At 38.7% G+C, this 19013-nt stretch overlaps 1 protein-coding gene across 1 annotated transcript in view; it reads right to left on the minus strand.

Annotated features, from left to right (window-relative positions):
* LOC113017644 (uncharacterized) overlaps positions 1-19013 on the minus strand; it is a 67900-nt gene that overhangs the window by 35423 nt on the left and 13464 nt on the right. The window contains exons 2-3 of the mRNA XM_026160787.1: positions 8488-8766; positions 8097-8372 (exon numbers count right to left, since the gene is read on the minus strand). Of these exons, the coding sequence (XP_026016572.1) occupies positions 8097-8372; positions 8488-8766 (555 nt within the window). The remainder of the gene's footprint in view (positions 1-8096; positions 8373-8487; positions 8767-19013) is intronic.

Below are 19013 nucleotides of genomic sequence, written 5' to 3' on the forward strand. Positions count from 1 at the left end.
TGGGACATGAACTGAATCTCCGTATAGACTCGGACAAGATGATCTCCACAAGCTCCGGTAGGCGGGCGAACAGTTACACAGACACCCCTGAAAAGGACAATACTCTGACACTAGACGACCATCGTGCAGCTCCTTAGGAACGCTTCTGATGAAAGCGTCTGACGAGTAGCAGGTGTGCCAGAGGCTCAGTGAATTGGTGCCCTGCCTACCTGTGCCATAAAAAAGGAGACAAAAAAAACAAAACAAAAAACACAACAATAATCCAGCTCCACAGTTGACATTATCCTGCAGTTTCTGTAGTCCCTGATCCAGCCTGATCCAGAAGTGAGAACACTACAGGAGTCTTTTACACCACCCACCAGGACTACTAATCCTTCTGCTGGTGGCTGTTGGCCTCCTGGTGTGGTCCACCAACTGGACCCCCACAGTTGACATGATCCTGCAGTTTCTGCAGTCCCAGCTGGAGGTGATAAATGTGCAGTTACCCTGCGAGGCATGGTGGCAGCAATCAAGGCTGTTCTCTTGGGTCATTTAGCACTTAATGAGGCCGACTCCTCCTTAATTTCCCAGTTTCAGATGGACACCCAGTGACTTACAAGTAGAAGGACTGGAATATTTAACAGTCAGCCAAGCAGACTAATTCATTGCAATAAATAACTAAATTGCGCCCTCTGTTGAATACCAGCTCTAAACACAACCCAGTGTTTATATTGGAGAGGTGTTTTTGCATGAGAAAGGTGGAGAATGACAAGGATCTGACTGTCTGAAGTTACACAAAGATCTGGTTTTGTGGGCAGAGAGAGTGACAGATTCTCTTGAGATTTCTTATTTCAAATATAATTACACTGTTGCAGTGACATGATGTAACCCAGGGACAGGGACCCTAGAAACAGTACAACAGTAAATTATTTCATTTTTCTTTTTAATGAAAATTATTAACCTATGCCCATAAATGTGAAAGAGAGATCTATATGTGCATGCAGCTAAATTTGTGCAGGTCCACCACGACAAACAGTCACGTGTTAGAGAGCACAGCTCATGCAGTGAGAACCTTGTGCGCTGTCCATGGTGCTGAAATTGTAACAGTTTAATAAATTTAATATTTCACTATTTCTGGACGTGTGCAATAAGATGTGTGTGCAAGATTTGATATTAATCTGATACCAAGTAAAATACAAGGCCTGTCTCACTGATACTGATACCAGTACCAATACTTTTTAATTATTAACTACATCATCAGATTGCTAATCCTGAATGAAGGAGTTTTCATGACCATTAAGTTCTTTCTTTTGTCCTTTGGATTATTAATTAGTTAAAACCTGGGACCGAAATAAAAACAATAATCTAGCACATCTAATTGTATTTTAACTACAGTAATCATACAGTATCCTTTTCAGATTTAGCACAACAGGGTAATTATATTGAATTAAATCTGAGTCATACTATGTTTGGTATATTTGTTTCAATTCCTGTAATTGTTTTCATTTAAATGTTTCAGTCAGATAAATGTATTATATCAATGTTTTAGCATAAATGACACTTTATGAGTAAGAATCAGTCAGTTCCACTTTGAAAATTAAAGTAATATAACTGAAATATTACTATTACCACAGTTATCTACATAGATATTCTCTGCTTACTGCGTTGCTGGATGGTCCTGGTTAGCTGAGCACGTTTGCTTACTTGTTTGCCTGGCACTGCTGAGTCAGGTGACAGTAAAAAATAAAACACAAGAGAGGAGAAGCAAACTGTGGCTGCTCTGTGACACCTGAAAGCAGCAGCATTTACACAGACAGCCAGGTTGCCTCTTTGATGAAACTGCAGCGGTGCACACAGGAGAAGAGAAACTGAAGTATCAAGCTCATTACACTCGTATTGATCAACATTGATACAAATGCTGGTATCAAAATGATCAATATTTGGATCGATCCGCCCATGATTACTATTTATTTGAGTCCAATAAAACTTTATTAATGAAACTGTATTTTTAAAGTTTATTAATGTAAATGCTTTGATCACTATGACATCCATCCAAGGCCTGATTATTTTCATGATAGGGTCCAAAGTCAATATCATTCCTCTGTTCTCTCTGTTCTTCAGTCATATCAACTCTTCTCACTCCTTACAATAAATTATAAATGGATTAATGTCTCCCTCTATTGGCCACCAGCTGTAAGCACAGTCCAGTGATTGGACTTGGAAGCTGTGTTCAGAGTTTGACATGGGAAATATGGGACAAGGAGCTATAACTTTATATCCACACTGACACTTAAAGCCCGTCACAGGACCGACCTTGAACACTGATGTCTCTCTGATGTGGAGAATAGATGACTTCAAATGTTCTGTTCACAAGATTTCGGGGAGCAATGAAGTGAAAACAGAATAACTAAATGAACATATCATAAATAATGATAAGAACAGCTGTTAGGAAGCTGGAGTTCATGGAGGAAACCCACACAGATGCAAACTAAAATGAATGTGCATCTAAAAAGTAAAATATGAGAACTTACATTAAACAACGACTTGATGGTTCTTTGATAATAAATAAATAGCTTCAAATGTTCGAGTAACACATGTAGCAGTAAAGTTAACACAGAAGCACTAAATGAACAGATGAAACAGCTGCTCATGAAATTCCCGCTGTGCTCTTTGTCTGAACTCCTTGTTTCCTCTCTGCTGTGTGAAGTTTGATGAGAACATGAATCAATCATAAATCTGCTAAAAGGAAGACTTGTGGCTCAAACCACAGGCTGTGTTTCCTCTTCTCTATGTGGCTCAGTCAGAAATCAGGAGCTCCTTTAATTTCAGTGCATAAAAAAGTCATGAAGCAAGGAGGAGAGAAAGTTAGAAACTATATTTTAAGTAGTTTAAAAGTGATTTGATTTTGATATATTTGTCACACACAGAGTTATCATGGTCTTGCTGAACATGTGATTGACACTGTCAATATAAATCGGTATTACATGAAAGTGCAGGCCGGAGCACCTCGAGAAAACTGGAAAAACTGCTACACAGTAAAAAGGCTGCTGAGCATCATCAGAGCAGTTGTTACTTCCCATCATGTTGATAGCTTTAGTTCATTTTGGAGGGCTTGAAGCTGTTTTAAATGACAATGAGTGCTTTTAAATGAAAGCTCTCTTTCAGTGTATTCATGCACAACACTGAACAGCTGTAACATGTACTCTCAGTCTGACACACAACAACAACACACTTTATTTATATCACACTTTTATTAACAAAGTTGCAAAGTGCTTCACAGAAAGACATTTATAATATATTACAAATAAAATAAACAATTAAAAAGATTTTAAAAAAGATCTACAGTACATTTTAGTAAATAAAAATTATTATCTAAGGGGAGAGAAACAAGTGAAACACACTAAACGATTCTTTCTGAAGGAAATATAAACTCAGGCATCAGGATCATTGCTTTGAATTCAAAATCTTCTCCTTTTCACTCAAAGTGACTTAAAGTATTTAAGAGACTTTAAAGAGAAAAAACAGCTAAAGAGCTGCTGTTAAGACTTTAGAGCTGTGGCTGAATTTGGATTTTGTCACAATCTGTGGCTGCAGACTCTGTGGCTCTTTGTAAGAACCCAAATGCAGACAATGAGAGACAAAATCAAGATTTTAACAAAAAAACGTTTTTCATGGCCAACAAACATGAACCAAATCAGGTTAACCAAAAATAAATAAAGAAAAAAAAAACTAAGCTGGGAAAGCTAAAACTTAAACTAACAGAAAATGTGGAACACTGGGAATACCTTGAAACACCTTGGAAGGATTGAGAGATGATCAGTGAAGTGGAAACACATTGGAAAACAGCTCTGATGAATTGAATATAACGAGACAGGGAAGCCAAACCAAACACACTGAACACAGGATGAAATGCTGTCAAACTAAAACAGGAAGTGTCATGGTCCTGAGTCTGAGGACTCAGTGGTTTGTGTTTCCTTATGCTTTTGTTCATTCCGAGTATGTATTCTGTTGTGATTTTGCCATTTGTTGGGTTTCTGTTCTTTGCCTGCCTGCTCCCACTTCTCTGTGTTCCCTCTGTCTGTCCATGGTGTTATTGTGTCTACTTATGAGTCCGCCTGTCAAGTTCAGTGTCCTGTCTGGTTCTCTGTCTGTTAGTTTCCTGTTTTATTGTGAAGGTCTCTGTCTGATGTGAGTGTGTTCAGATTACGTTTCCCCTGTCCCATCAGCTCTGATTCCTCCCAGCCGTGTTGCCCTCCTGTCTCTCATCCCCTGATTACTGGTGTGTGTATTTAAGCCCTGTGTGTTCTCCTGCCTGTTGCTGGTTTGTTTGTGTTACGCCGTGTCAGTCTGCTGTACCCTGTGGTCGGCGGTGTCCTGTTCCTCGTCTGTGGCGCATCCCGTTGTCGTATGCTCCCAGGTCTGTTATTTTTTAGTTCTCCCTGTTTAGGTGTCTTCAGTTATTTGTCATGCCCCACTGCTTGTTTGCCACTACAACTTTGTAAATAAACCTCACTAGCATTTCATCCACTGCCTGCATCTTGGGTCCTTCTTCCAAATCCACACTGCTTGACTCGGCAGCCGTGACAGTAAGGACACGAACGCACGAGCTTGAAGCAGAAACGGGGATAAACAAACAGAGAGACAAAAGACGAAACACAAGGAGAAGACAAAACACACTGACACTACTAAGACACACGGAGGGCGAGTGAGCAGAGACATGGATGAGACAAACACACAAGTGGAACCTCACAGACAACAAACCATAAACTGGAAATACAAGAAAACTCAGAAACATAGAAAGAACTAAACTTCTGCTTAAACTGTATAAACTTAAACTTAGACCATCTTCACACTTTCACAGAGAGACTCACAAAAGCAAAATAACCTCAGAATCTTTGGTCAACGACCCAGCACCCTGACAGATTGACATTATTGTAGTCAGAGCTCTCCTCTGCGTCACCACGTTGCCCTGTTGAGGTGATCAAATGAAAGCATTTCAAAACAAACACCTTCTGTTCTCTGCTTAAATGCATTTATTATCAGTGAGAATAATTACCAATGTATATTTTGCATTTAAAATCTCACATTTTGTGCACTCACTTGTCTTGTTAATGACTTTGAGCTGAATCACAGATGCGACATTGGCAGCAATGAAATAATAATCTTACTGATGTTAATGTTCCCTTCCGTGAATCTCTAAATTATTATGTTGGAGGGGTTTGTGTGTCCCATGGATCCCAGGGGCTGTGTTGTTGTTGGAGGGGGGGCCTCCTGGTAGGGTCTCCCATGGCAAATTTTATCCGGTCCCTCACCCAGGACCAGACAAAGAATAATAAAAAAGAAAACCTGAATGAAAGGAACAGTTCACTCTGCCCTTGAAAGGGTTAATGGGGTCCCATGAAGCAAGGCCTGGGGAGGGTGCCTAAGAGCAAGCACCTGGTGGCCAGACATTGGTCCATGGGGCCCGGCTGGGCATAGCCCAAAAAAAGGACATGGGTCCACCCTCCTATAGGCCCACCACTCGCAGGAGGAGAGGGGAGTAGATTGGTGCTACGTCCACTGTACCGGTACGTCAAGATGAAGAGAGAACTGACCGTAAAAGTGAAGCTCTCAGTTTACATCTCTACCCTCACTTATGGTCACAAGCTCTGGGTTAGTGACCCCAAAGAACGAGATCGTGGATATAAGCAGTGGAAATAAGCTTACTTCGAAGTTTGGCTTGCTTCTCCTTTAGAGATAGCGTTAGGTGTTTGGCCATGTGGGAGGGGCTCAGAGTAGAACCACATTTAACGTGGTTCAGGCATCTGACAAGGATGCCTCATGTGTGATGTTTTTCAGGCATGTCCCACTGTGAGGAGACCCTGGGGCAAAAAGAGGAAATGCTGAAGAGATTATATCTCTCGGCTGGTGTGGGGAAGCCTTGGTGTTCCCCCAGACAAGCTGGAGGATGTGGCCTCTCTGTTTAGGATGCTGCCCCCACGACCTGGTCCCAAGTGTAAGAAAATAGTTGGACGCATGGACTTCAATGTTAAACACAGTTATTATATAATCATCCAGCGTCCACAAGCTTAATATTAATGAAAGTTTATACTTTACCATTTTCAGAGTTTTCAGACCTTCTGATTATCTCATAGCCACAACGATCACCTGCAGGTCAGAGAAAATCAGTCACCTCATGTTTGTGATGCTATTTTAAAAAACAAATATTATTGAAAATAACATTTATATTAAAAGCTGCAGCAGATTTAATAAGTACAGTCTTGTTGCAAACAGCAGTAAAATATTATAACTGGATGAAAAACTAACCAGCAAGAAGAGAGGAGTACACTTGCTGCTGCTGGTGTTGATTAAACGTCTGCTCATTAACAGCACCTTTATTAAAAATGTAAAATAAGACTTTAGCTTTTAAATGAACCTCATGATGCATTTGTGTCTTTGAAGGATAAAGAGTTTGTGTTAAGTAAAGGAAAAGGTCTCACTGTTGGTTGTTGTGCAGCGATACAACAAGAGCAGGAGAATAATAATGAGAGAGACTCCACAAACCAGTCCAACAATCAACCACACAGGAGACGAAGAGCTGTCAGCTCCTGACACAGTTACTGTGACAACAAACAATAAAGTTTAATTATATTTTAAATTTCATAACATCATTTTAGGAAACTTCTCAGAAAATAAAGCGAGGTGACTTCAAGCCTTAAAACAAAATTCATTTATAAAAATCTATCAAATGTTTTGATCCTGCTCACCTTTAACTGACATCCAGCTCTGTGCTGACTCTCTTCCTGAGTACTGACACTTGTAGAAACCTTCATCAGACTTTGACACTGCAGAGATCTTCAGCTCCCCTCGGGGATCATTTTCAATAAGTTTGTCATTGTGATAGAAAAACACATTGGAAAGTATTTTTTGTGTTCTCAAACTGCAGCTCAGACTAACAGAAGCTCCCTCAGTCACAGGATGAACAGGACTCACCAGGATAGGACCATTACCATCATCTGTGACACAATCACACACAATTGTTTCAGTCACATCAGCTGGTGCACACTTTGAGAAAAAGCTGACAAACAATAACAAGAACAGATTGTACAAATGTTCATCATGAAGATCTGATCTTGTATATTCAAACCTGTGTGTTTTTACCACATAATTACTGGGACAAATGTTCATGTGACGTCTAAATCATTCAAATCCAAGTAGTAAATGTATAATAACATACTCTGTACAGTGATGTTGACTGCACTGCTGAACTCTCCTGATCCAGACTCACACCAGTACACTGCAGTATCTGACTCTGATGTGTTGATGTCACATGTGGATCCAGTCATTCTCCTACAGTCAGAGAGTCGGCCGTCCTCAGAGAACTTCCTCACTCTCCACTCAGGGAAGTTTCCCTCACAGGTCAGTGAGACAGAGTCAGAGGTGAAGTGTTGCACTCTGTCAGGACTCACTGTGAGAGACGCTGCTGAATGAACATCTGGAAACAACATGCAGTGAAGACACAAAGCTCACAGATGTTAGGATTCAAAATATCAAATTAATATTAGAAAAAAAATGATGAGCTGAATCTTGGTGGTTTACAGTGATGACACAACTTATTAAACAGAAACAAACTGACCTGCAGACCAGACAAACTTTGGTCGACTGTGATCAGTGTGATACTCTGGGTCTCCTCTTCCAGCTCTGCACACATATCCTGCTGTGTGTGTCTGTCCATGAATGATGTAGGAGTCCTGTGCAGTCCCACTGCCATCAGGTAGCAGCTCATAACTGGAGGATTTCTCTGATAGATCAGGAACAGCTTTATACCAGTAGAAGCTCCATCCTGCAGACGGATGTTCAACCTCACAGTTCAGAGTTACTGAGGCTCCAGGACTCAGCCATGATGGAGACACAGTGAGGACAGGACGGGGTTCATCTGTTCAACAAAGATTTTCTCTCAATCTTTCGTCTCTTAACTCTGAATTCAATGTCACTAAAATGTTGACTCACAAATATTTATGATGAACTTTCAGAGTGAGACTATCTAAACATGTCAAATATCTCAACATGTACTAATAAAAACACATTTTTACAAACTGTTTCTGTTTCCAGGTTAAATGAACTATGACTCTACTTACTGTCAGAAACTGTCAGTGTGACTGAATCACTCCACTCTGTTGTTTCATGTTGTGAACTTTTCATTCTGCCCTTACAGCGATAGTTTCCACTGTTGGATGATGAAGCAGATCTAATCCTGTATTCATTTTGATTTGGAGCTTTTATCATGCTGTTTGTTTCCCACTCATAATCCCACTCAGTGTCTCCTCCATGGATCTCACATCTGACAGTGATCGTCTCTCCTCTGTGTATCTCAGACCAGTTTGGATACAGAGTCACAACAGGCCTGTTTGAGACTGTTAATGTTCAAGAAAGTACAATAAAAACACATGAATGTCAAAAATGTTAATGCCTTTTGTTCTTCATCTTCCTCCTTAATCAGGAATTTATCTGACTTCATGTTAAACTGACCAGTTTTCCCAATCCTGACTGACTGGCTGTCCTCTGTGTAGTAAACTGGGTTTCCTCTCCCTCCTCTGCACCTGTAGAGTCCTTCCTGCGAGACACTGATTTGTCCATTTGAGTGGAAAACTGCATCTTGTGTGGTCAGGGCTTCAGAGGATTTCTCATCTCTGTACCAGTAGTATTTCCATCCAGATGATGATGATGGGCTCACAGAGCAGGTCAGGGTCACACTGCCCCCTACTGGAACAGTTGTGTTATCAGCTCTCAGTTTGGCCTTTGGTTTATCTGCAGTTCAGTTTAGAAAAAGAACAAAAGTCAATGACTGAATCAAACCAGTTGAAATAACTTGGTGGAAATATGGAAATAATAAATATCACATAACTTTAATGGTGAAGCTGCAACAAACTGTACAACTGTCACACAAACACAACAGTAATCTTTCATATTTAATTTGCTGCATTTCTAAGTTAAAAACACACATGAGGAACAATCAGTGGATTTAATGTTTCTTAGTGGATGTGGTGGAGCAGCTGAGACAGATTCAGCATTTGTTCTGCATTTCATCTTTCATGTATTAGAGCTGCACAGCAGAGAAGTTACTCTCATATGTTTTGTTCTCTTCACTGTGAATAAAAAGCTGCTGTTCAGGTTTTTGTTGTTGGAATAAAAACTAAACATTTTACTGACCAACATGAAAGACAGTTATAAAGCTGTAAGAAAGAAGAAGTGCTTTTTCCTTATTTAGATACTCTGGATGAAAGATCTTACATGATACAGTCAGTGTGATGATATCACTCCACTCTGAGAAGAAATAGTCCCTTCTGCCCCGGCAGCTGTATCCTCCACTGTCAGACTCAGTAGCTCTGATGATTCTGTATTCATTGGATGTTGGAGGTGTGTTTAACTTGGCTGCTCTCCATTCATACGTCCACTGAGCTCCTTCACCTCCCTGAATCTCACATCTGACAGTGACTGTCTCACCGCTGTATATCTGAGTCCAGGATGGCTGCAGGGTCACAGTGGGCTTACTGGGAACTGTTCACAGACAAATATCCAGTTAGACACAAATAGAAACATGAAGATAAAAAAATAAGACGGAATAAATTCTTCTATTTGTCAGGAGTTGTCTCTCATCTCAGGTTTAATAAACTCACCGTTGTTGAATAAAATTGTTAGCACAGAACACAAAATGACATCTCTCAGTTTGGCAGAAATAAAATAATAAAACTCACAAGTTTCTCCAACTGTGACGTCACTGCTGTCCTCTGTGTAGTAAACTGGATCTCCTCTCCCTCCTCTGCAGTGGTACAGACCTCCTTGTGAGACACTAATAACTCTGTTTGCTTCATTTGCTCTCATGAGCTGAGCTTTAGAAGAGACTGAATCACGTCTGAACCAGTCAAACTTCCAGCCAGCAGAGCCCTCCACAGAGCAGCTCAGTGTCACACTGCCCCCTGCTGGTATGACTGAACTTTGTGCTGTCATTGTGGCTCTGGGTTTACTTGCTGTATAAGATACAGAAAAAGTTAATCATTAAATTGTTGGTTGTCTAAGAAGGAAATTTCTTACAGCACTGATTATGTGTTAAACATTGACCAATTTAGGAAACAACGTGTAATTTTTCTGCATGTGAGACTTCGACTGCCTAGAAAAGTTTTTTTTTTTTTTTTCAAATCAAAAATAGTTTGAATGCCTCATCTCTGTTTTCTGTTCATTACTGTTTTAATAGTTACAGTGCCGTGAACAACTTCTTTACTTTCTGTCGGAGTGGGAGGAGAGTGTTTGAAAGAGAAGTATGTGTGTGTTTTTAAAGTCGTCTTACTACAAATATTATTAAAAAGTTATTTGAAAAAATCAAGTTCACACACAAAAGCTGACTGGAAGTTATTTTCTATCATTTAACATTTCATTTTAAATGTTGTACACACCTACTACAACAGCAAAACAAAATGTTAAGCTGATGTTCATCACTTTCATGTATTTGTACAATTTTTAAAATTATAACACATTATTTGTTTTAATTATTTTATTTATGCAGAGATGGGTGAACTGTTAACTGTTAGTGATCTGAGCCCAGCAGTAAAACTGGGACATCTGAGCTTCTGTTGTTTACCTGTGTTTGTTTGTTTTGTTTTGTTTTCAAATAAAGCGAGTGTAAAACAGCTGAATCACAGACAGAAACTTATTTTTTAAGAATGAACATAAACACACTTTTCTCCACAAAGTCGTTATCTGTACAAATGAGACTTTTTCAGGAAGAAGTTGGAATGAGTCTGATTTGCTTTCATAAAATCACTTTGAGGTTAACATGCAAATCAATGAGTTCAATAGAAATAAAATCAAAAACCTTTCTATCAAACTCACAGGTTATCTCAATGGTGACATCATCACTTCTGTAAGTGTAGTAAACTGGGTTTCCTCTTGTTCCTATGCAGCTGTAGATTCCTCCTTGAGATACTCTGATATCTCTGTTTTGTTGATCTCTGATTTGACCTTCATATGTTCTTTGGGTTCGTCTGAACCACTCATATTTCCATCCATCAGAGCTCTGCACAGAGCAGGTCAGTGTCACACTGCCCCCTACTGGTATGATTGTTGTTCCTGCTGTCAGTGTGGCCCTGGGTTTATCTGCTGTTATGAAAAAGAAGAGAAGAAAATGCACACCTGATACAATATAAATGTAGAAAAGGTTTAAAAAAAATCCTTTTTTTAAATCGCCCCCAATGAAATCTACAAATGTCTTCATTATATATATTTTTTCCTACAGTTTAAGTCACTTTAAATTTCTCTGATTTCTGTCTCAACATGGTGACAGAGCTGCAATAATTCAGGTTGTAGATCTCTAAATAAGCACAGTATGAATGTTTGTCCATTCTCAGGCCTGAAGAAGTCACACTGAATGTAAACTAATGCAGTTCACTGTTGAAGGAAACCCAAAGTTAGGTAAAATGCAAGGATCTTTGCTAAAGTTCCAACACATAAGAAATACAATACTTTCAATGAAACATTTATTAAACACACATTTTTTATAATTCAGACGAGTATTTTAACAGGAATCATCACAGTATTAATCACTGAGGACTTACCTAATACAGTTATAAAGACAGTATTACTGTTCTTTATATAATGTGACCCCTTCCAGCTACAAGAGCACTGATATTCACCACTGTGGCCTGTCGAGCTAATTTTGAATGTGTAGTCTTTGTTCTCCCTGTAGGGGACATAGTCTCGACCATCCTTCTTGATTTTGTAATACCAGTCAGTGTCTCTTCCGTCATTCATGTCACACTTGAAGGTAACAGACTCTCCAATGAAATAACTGGACCAGTTGGGTTCAATAGTTAGTACAGCATCTAGAATCCAACACAAACAGACAATCAGACAACAGACAATCTGAAACACTTTATGCTCAATGTTGATTGATTATTAATACTTTATTTATGTAGAGTCATACAGGTTGAGAATAATCTTTGCTAAATAAAAAGGAAGAAATAGAAAAAGTGAAAACTGTTCAGTCACCTTGAGCGTGTCCACTGCAGACGAGCGTACAGAGCACTGCAATAAAGACAGAAACTTCAGACATTATCAAACTAAAGACACTCAAATCATGTGAGTGTTTTGTTGATGTTAGATTTGAAATGTAACATAAATAAAACACTGTTGGTAATGATGTGTCTCATTTCTTGATCAATGGTGAGTTAATGACCTTCTTAAGGAACAATCCCACCAGGGTTTAAAGTGCAGTCGCTTTCTTACCAAGCTCCTTAAAACACTTGGAGATTTACATCTACTATGATCTGAGTCAGTGCACTAAAATAGAATCCAGTCTACAAACAAACATGGTGATAACAAAACATTAGTGTCCTAATAACGGTACAGTCCATCCTCTTTGGGCAACAGGTGAACGACTGGCTTCCAACAGGGAAATGAGCTCCCCAGTATTTCCTTTATGTATTTGACTTTTATCTCAAAATGTATTTTTGAGATCAATGACATCTCAAAAATTGATGTCATTGACAAATTGCAATGGGTCACTTCTCTCAACAAGAATTTCTCTAGAAGGTGATATATAATATAAGGTGGAAATAATTCACTTGTCTTCAACAGCAAACACCATTAAGCTGAAGTTAAACCTGCCTACTGGGCGTTTAAAAAAATCTCTATTTATGGCTGGACGAGCTCTAATCTTCCTTTAGGAAGCAAGTTTCATTTAGTAAGGAGTAGGGTCAGTGTAGTACTCTTTTATACCTGGACTAAGGAAGCAGTTCACTGTTAGTCTGCATTAAAAGGCTGTTTAAATCTAGCACTGGCTTTAATCACTGCCGTTAAATATTTAATCAGTGTCTTCTATGACTGGTTACATCTTATATTAGGATGTCAAAAGCATCAAATTATCACTGATGGAGAAACAAACCTTTGTTAGATAAACTAAAGCAGCTCAACTCTGATCTGAGTCAGTGCACTAAAATCTAATCCAGGCTACAAACAACCACGTTGGTAACAAACATGAGAGTCCTATGATCACATGACCTGCAATGGTACAAATGACTGATGCTCTGTTCTTCTTACTAAAACGTGTTTATGGATCAGTATGAATCAAACAATAGAAGTCAGTGATGTACTCACAGAATAGGCCCAGCTCACAGAGCAAAGTGGCTCCCATCCTCACATCCAGCAGTGACACGACTGAAAACTTCTACAACTTTCTGTAAAGAGAGAGAGTGAAGCAGCAGCACAGCAGATACCAAAGAGCTGAGAAGGAAACAAAGAGGTTTTAATACTTCTCTCTGCTTCCTTCCTTTTACACAGAAATAACAACTTAACAAGATCTGACCCGATTTTTATGAAAAAGGCCTTTAATAAAAAGACTAAACTGACCAATAACAGACAGATTCTGTATATTTTCATATATTTTATTTTATTATTTTTTACTATTTAATTTGTAAAAATGTGTATACACACACACACACACACACACACACACACACACACACACACACACACACACACACACTATTATATATTGTACATATATTTATTAGTTTCAGGTTGGCCATTCTTGTATTTTGCTCGTTTGTGTTGTTGTGTTTTGCACATCTCTGTTGCTTGTGGGGCTCGCACACAAGAATTTCACTCACATGTGCTGTGCCAGTGTGCCTGCACATGTGATGTGACAATAAAAGTGATTTGATTTGATTTGAGACAGTAAGTTTCATTTCACATATGTGAGCTGACTGAAGGTTAAAGAGGAAATGAGGAGAACACAAGTCCAAGACTTGTTTTAAGTGTGAAAAACATTTATTTTATTTAAATATTGTTAACATAAAATAATAATACTAATAATTCTCATATTTTTTTTTCAGTGAGAACAGCTGCAGTAAAATCAGATGATAATAACTCATTTGGAAGGTTAAATATTTGGATACAGCACAGCCACAAACACAGCAGTTATATGAATGTTGTAAGTGGTGAAACGAGAAGAATGTAGTTTTAACATTTGTGCTTTAAACCATGTTTAGTTTAGTTTAGTTTAGTTTAGTTTAGTTTAGTTTAGTTTAGTTTAGTTTAGTTTAGTTTAGTTTAGTTTAGTTTAGTTTCCTGATCTATGTCTGTTTTTAGATTTAACACTGCAGTAAAGTTTTACAGAGAATAGTCACAAGAGAAAATAACCAGTGAGCAGCAGTTCACTGGGTGAAAATAACTCAATGTTAGAGGAGAATGGCCAGACCACTCATTGAAACCGAGATATGCAGAACAGTGTCTTTGAATGCACAACATGAAGTAAATGTCATATAGCAGCAGATGACCACACCAGCTGCCATGCCTGTCAGCTAAGAACAGGAAACTGAGGCTATAATTCAAAACCAAAACCTGACAACATGAGTTTGTAAAAACATTGTCTGATCTGATGAGTCTCAGTTTTTGCTGCAACATTCAGATGGTAGGGTCAGAATTTGGCATAACATCATGAAAGCATGGATCCATTGTATCAGAAATTAGGCTGACTGATACTAAGTGTCTTTTACAGAGAACAGATGCAAGAGTGTTTGATCATGTAAATCAAATTTATTTCACTTTCATCTGCAAATAAAGTTATGTCCATGTTTCCTTTTTTAGGCTGTGGGACTGTAACCTTTAAAGTTTAAATTGATCCAGTTTAAAGTTTCAGAGCCTCAGAAATCAACAGCTGCACTGGGAGCACACTCAACAATAAAACAATTAATGGGAATAAAAATGTTTGATTCATCGCTCTGTGCTCTACATCTTCAGGTTAATGAGTTTCTACTGCATTCATATCTTATGTTTGATATCATTTACAGATTTTTAACCACTATTTAACAATATCTCTGCAGCAGGTGGCACTATGTGTCCCTCCAAACTATCAAAGCGCAGCTGATTCACAGAAGCAGGATTCAGCTTCGAGAGCAGAGTCCTGCAAATGTGTCGACTGTGTAGACTTTTCATTGGGACAGAGAGGGGGAGGGACTTTCACCCACCCAACACATGCTTTCGTGTATCCTCTAAGGTCCTGACTGTACGCTGTTTGAAGTTGATGATGTCAGCGTCTGCTGAATGTTCATTGGTTGGCAAGTGTAGCGAAATACAGCAGGAAAGGAAGAAGCACAAAAAACACTTCAAAGGTCAACAATGCACACATGCGAGAGTGTAAATCTGACATGCGATGTGCCTCAGCTGGAGGAAGCCAAGACAAGACTATGGATATCAACACTGATGCAAATGAGTATCTTCATTCTGTTTTAGTAATGATTAACAACACAGTGTAGATATCTAACCCTACTCTAGACTCTAGTCTCTATGATAATAAAACTACTCTGATATTTTCTGTCTCTGACATTTCACTGCAGATGTTTGAGTTTCTAAAATCTGATTGTCTTTTGTTAACATTAAAAAGTAAAAATAAAAGTCTAATTATTTATTGAGCATCAAAAAGGAGAGAAAAATAACCATGTCTCAGCATCAGCATTAACGTAGAAGAGAGTAATGAAGTAAAGATTAAACATCATTAGGATCAAACTGACAGAAAATCAAACAAAACAAACTAAATTAGGAAATTAGTTTTAAGAGTTTAAGAGTATTTTTCTGTCTCTGTGCATAAAAAGTATGTTTGAGACATGAGAAAACATTTTTAAACTTATAGTTATAAAAGTTTAATTTAAAATTTATTAATATATGACCTTAAAGACAATAACAATGAGTCAAGTGCAACAAGCAGCGATGTATCCAACACGATACTCCAGACTAAACTGAACCAAGGAACCAGCCAACATTTGTCTGTAACTTTCATAAACATCACAAATATGCTTTGTTCAAACTCTCACATAAACACTTCAAACCAGTGATACACTCTAATTCTCACACATGAGAAACACTTTCATTAATCAGTGCCATTCAAACAATGTCACAAATGTACTTACACAATAACCCCGTCATGCAGAGCAAAGAGTGCCCCATCCTCACATCCAGCCCTGCTGCACTCTGATCCTCAGCTGATCTCAAACACTTTGACTTTACATCAATAATAAAAAGAGAAGCTGCATTTAATACAGATAAGACCAGAGTGTTTCTTCTGACTGTGGCCTCTCTGTGCTTCCTTTCCTTTTATACAAACCTCAAACAGCTCCTGTAGCTTTGACCACAGCAGTTGTGTGACGTGTTCACATTTCCTGTCCACTGCAAACATGCAGGCTTGCTTCTTGTGTTTGCTTCTTACCTTCTGTTGTTTCAGGTCAGGTGACATATTTTACCAGCTCATAATTATGCTTTATTCTCAGAGACTTTTATGTGATTTGTGCAGTGTCCTGTCATATGTACATGCAGTGAGGTGTTGGACCTCTACACTTCATAAACACACTAAATAACACAGAAGATCTCTCTGTCCCTCGCTCTGCATCCTGTTATGTCATTTTTTCCCAAACTCCCGTTTCTGCTTCCATGTCTGTTTCTTCCCTGGTCTGAGTCTCAGGTCTGTGTTTCTTAGTCTGCACGTTTCCTGTTTTATTTTGACAGTATCACGTTCTGTGTTTAGTTTTGCTTCCAGCTGTGTTTCCACTTCCCTCGTCACCCTCGTGTGGTGTGAGTTTTCATTTGTTCATTGGCAGGTCATCTTTTCACCGTGGGCCATGTTTCTGTTCATCACGAGTCACATCTCAGGCATTCATGTCATTCATGTTGGTGACATTTAAGTTTCATGTTCACTGTCTCTAGTGTTAGTTCTCTCCAGTTTAATTTACTGTTAACATCGTCCTAGTTTCCTTTCGTTCTTCATTTATATTGTTGGTCCAACCTAAAGTAAACGTCTCAGTTTTTGTTCATTCCTGTCTCGAACATCTGCTCTTACTCTTACACCACGCACCGGCCACCCGGCCGTGACAAAAAACTTTACACTGTTGTGTATTTTTAACTCCTTGAATGAGCCATGATTATGTTTGAACACTGATTAGTCACAACAACAAGCATCATACTGCACTACTATCATACCTGCATTGCTCTAACTTGCCAAGAACCAACACAAATCCTGTGTTTCCTGTCTTTTTCTGCAACTCGGGAGTGATGCCACGCCCGATTTCCAACTTCCAAGTTCGGAGGTATCTGGAATGCAGCACAATGACCCACTTTTCACACCTTGTCTCATGTCATGACACACATAATTAATAGTGGATTCATGACCTTCTTAAGGGACAACTCCAACTCTGGTTGTCTGTCTGGGTTCTCTCCGGGTACTCTGGCTTCCTCTCACAGTCCAAAGTCATATATTATTATGTTAACTGGTGATTCAGGTTGTTGCCTGCAGGTGTGAATGTGAACATGAATGGTTGTCTGTCTCTCTATAACCTGTTATCTTTCATATTATGACAGCTACTATAGGCTCCACCCACAGTGAATCCAAAAGGACAGAACAGTGAATACTTTAAAGTGCGGTTACGTTGTGATTGGCTAGTCCCTCCACACGAGCATGTAGTGTGTCTCAGTTTGTCACTCAGGCTATTGTATTAATCATAGTAAAAGCATGAAAACTCAGCCACCATCCTTCATTCTTTCAAACACTTTCTTACAAAGGTTATGATTAAGGTTTGTTGCAGTATCATCTACACAAACTCACCAACATGTTCATGACCAAGTCTTTTAGATTCTTTCACAGCAGGTGTGTTTTTTTCATCCCACCACTTTTCTTTTAGAAAGATAAAATATATTAAGATGTAACTTCCTGTTTTTAGCTTATTTTCAGGTTATATGTAAAAGTTAAGTGCAGAAGTTTCAGTACTTATCAATATTTTAATATTGTAATGCTTCAAGATATAAAGCCTAAAAAGGCCTAAAAACGTGTGGACTCTGTGATGCTGCAGAGTCCAGCAGACAGTTTGGAGTCAAACACTGACGTCATCATCACAGGTGTAGGAACCATTTCTGTAACAGCAGCCAAACAGACACATTAGTATCAGTAGGTTTAGATGATTTACTGGCTCCTCTGCTGGTTACAAAGCAGTGATTATACTTTGGAGTTTTGTGTTATACTGTGAGGAACTGGCCTGTTTGGAAGTTGCAGTAAGAAGAAAAACGTGTCTGTATATGATGTTGTGGACAGAGAGAGTGATGGATGATTTTATTTATCTCAGAGATAAATGAACATTTACAGCACGTCCATGCAGAGACTCTTAAAGACATGAGCGTGAGAAACAAGCTTTTCACCGTTTCTCTTGATGCCCATATGCTTTATTTATTCTTTAGTCCAGCATGTGTCATCACCACAATAAAGCTACTTTTAACCTGCTTTCACACATTGTCATATCTGCACATTTCCACTCTGCTGTGTTGACTTTAAATAAAATAAACCACAGGCTGCATTTCCTCTTATAAGGGTATCTGACAAAAATAAACCTGTTAAAGAAAAGACTTAACCAACAACAGTCTTTACACACATGTAGGCATCACAGTCTGTTCAGAGGAACAAAGATGTTATTCTGTATTGTCTTATTTATGGATTAATCTTGTATTTTTACTGTGCATTGCTTCTTAAATAAAACAGATCACTGTACATATTTCCAGGTTTGGTAAAAAGTTTTGCATTTATCAAAAAAAAATCTACAGTTTTCTCCACCTGGAGGCAAAAACAAAGACAATGTATGATGTCCAAACCACCAAACTAACCAGCAGATTAGGAGGAGGAAGCAGAGGGGCGGGGATCAGGAAGGTCAGGTGGTTATCAGCAGAATATGAAAGAGCAAAAGAATTAAGTGTGGTGTTTATTTTTCCATTATAAAAAGATTTGTCCACAAGAAAAAATGTCCACACAACATAAGATAATATCACACATGTTGTGTCACAATATTAGAAATTATGAATCACTTTCAGCCAATTATCAAGAAACGTTTCACCCTTTAGCCACACAACAACAGAACCAGGATAATTAATATAAATCCACAAACAACAAATCTCTGAGTTCATGTTGTTTCTGACTCAGTCGACGTCACAGCCGCTCATTGATCCTGTTCTGTTGCTTCAGATTTTCCATG

This window comes from Astatotilapia calliptera, unplaced genomic scaffold, assembly GCF_900246225.1.
Source record: "Astatotilapia calliptera unplaced genomic scaffold, fAstCal1.2 U_scaffold_17, whole genome shotgun sequence".
Classification (NCBI taxonomy): domain Eukaryota; kingdom Metazoa; phylum Chordata; class Actinopteri; order Cichliformes; family Cichlidae; genus Astatotilapia; species Astatotilapia calliptera.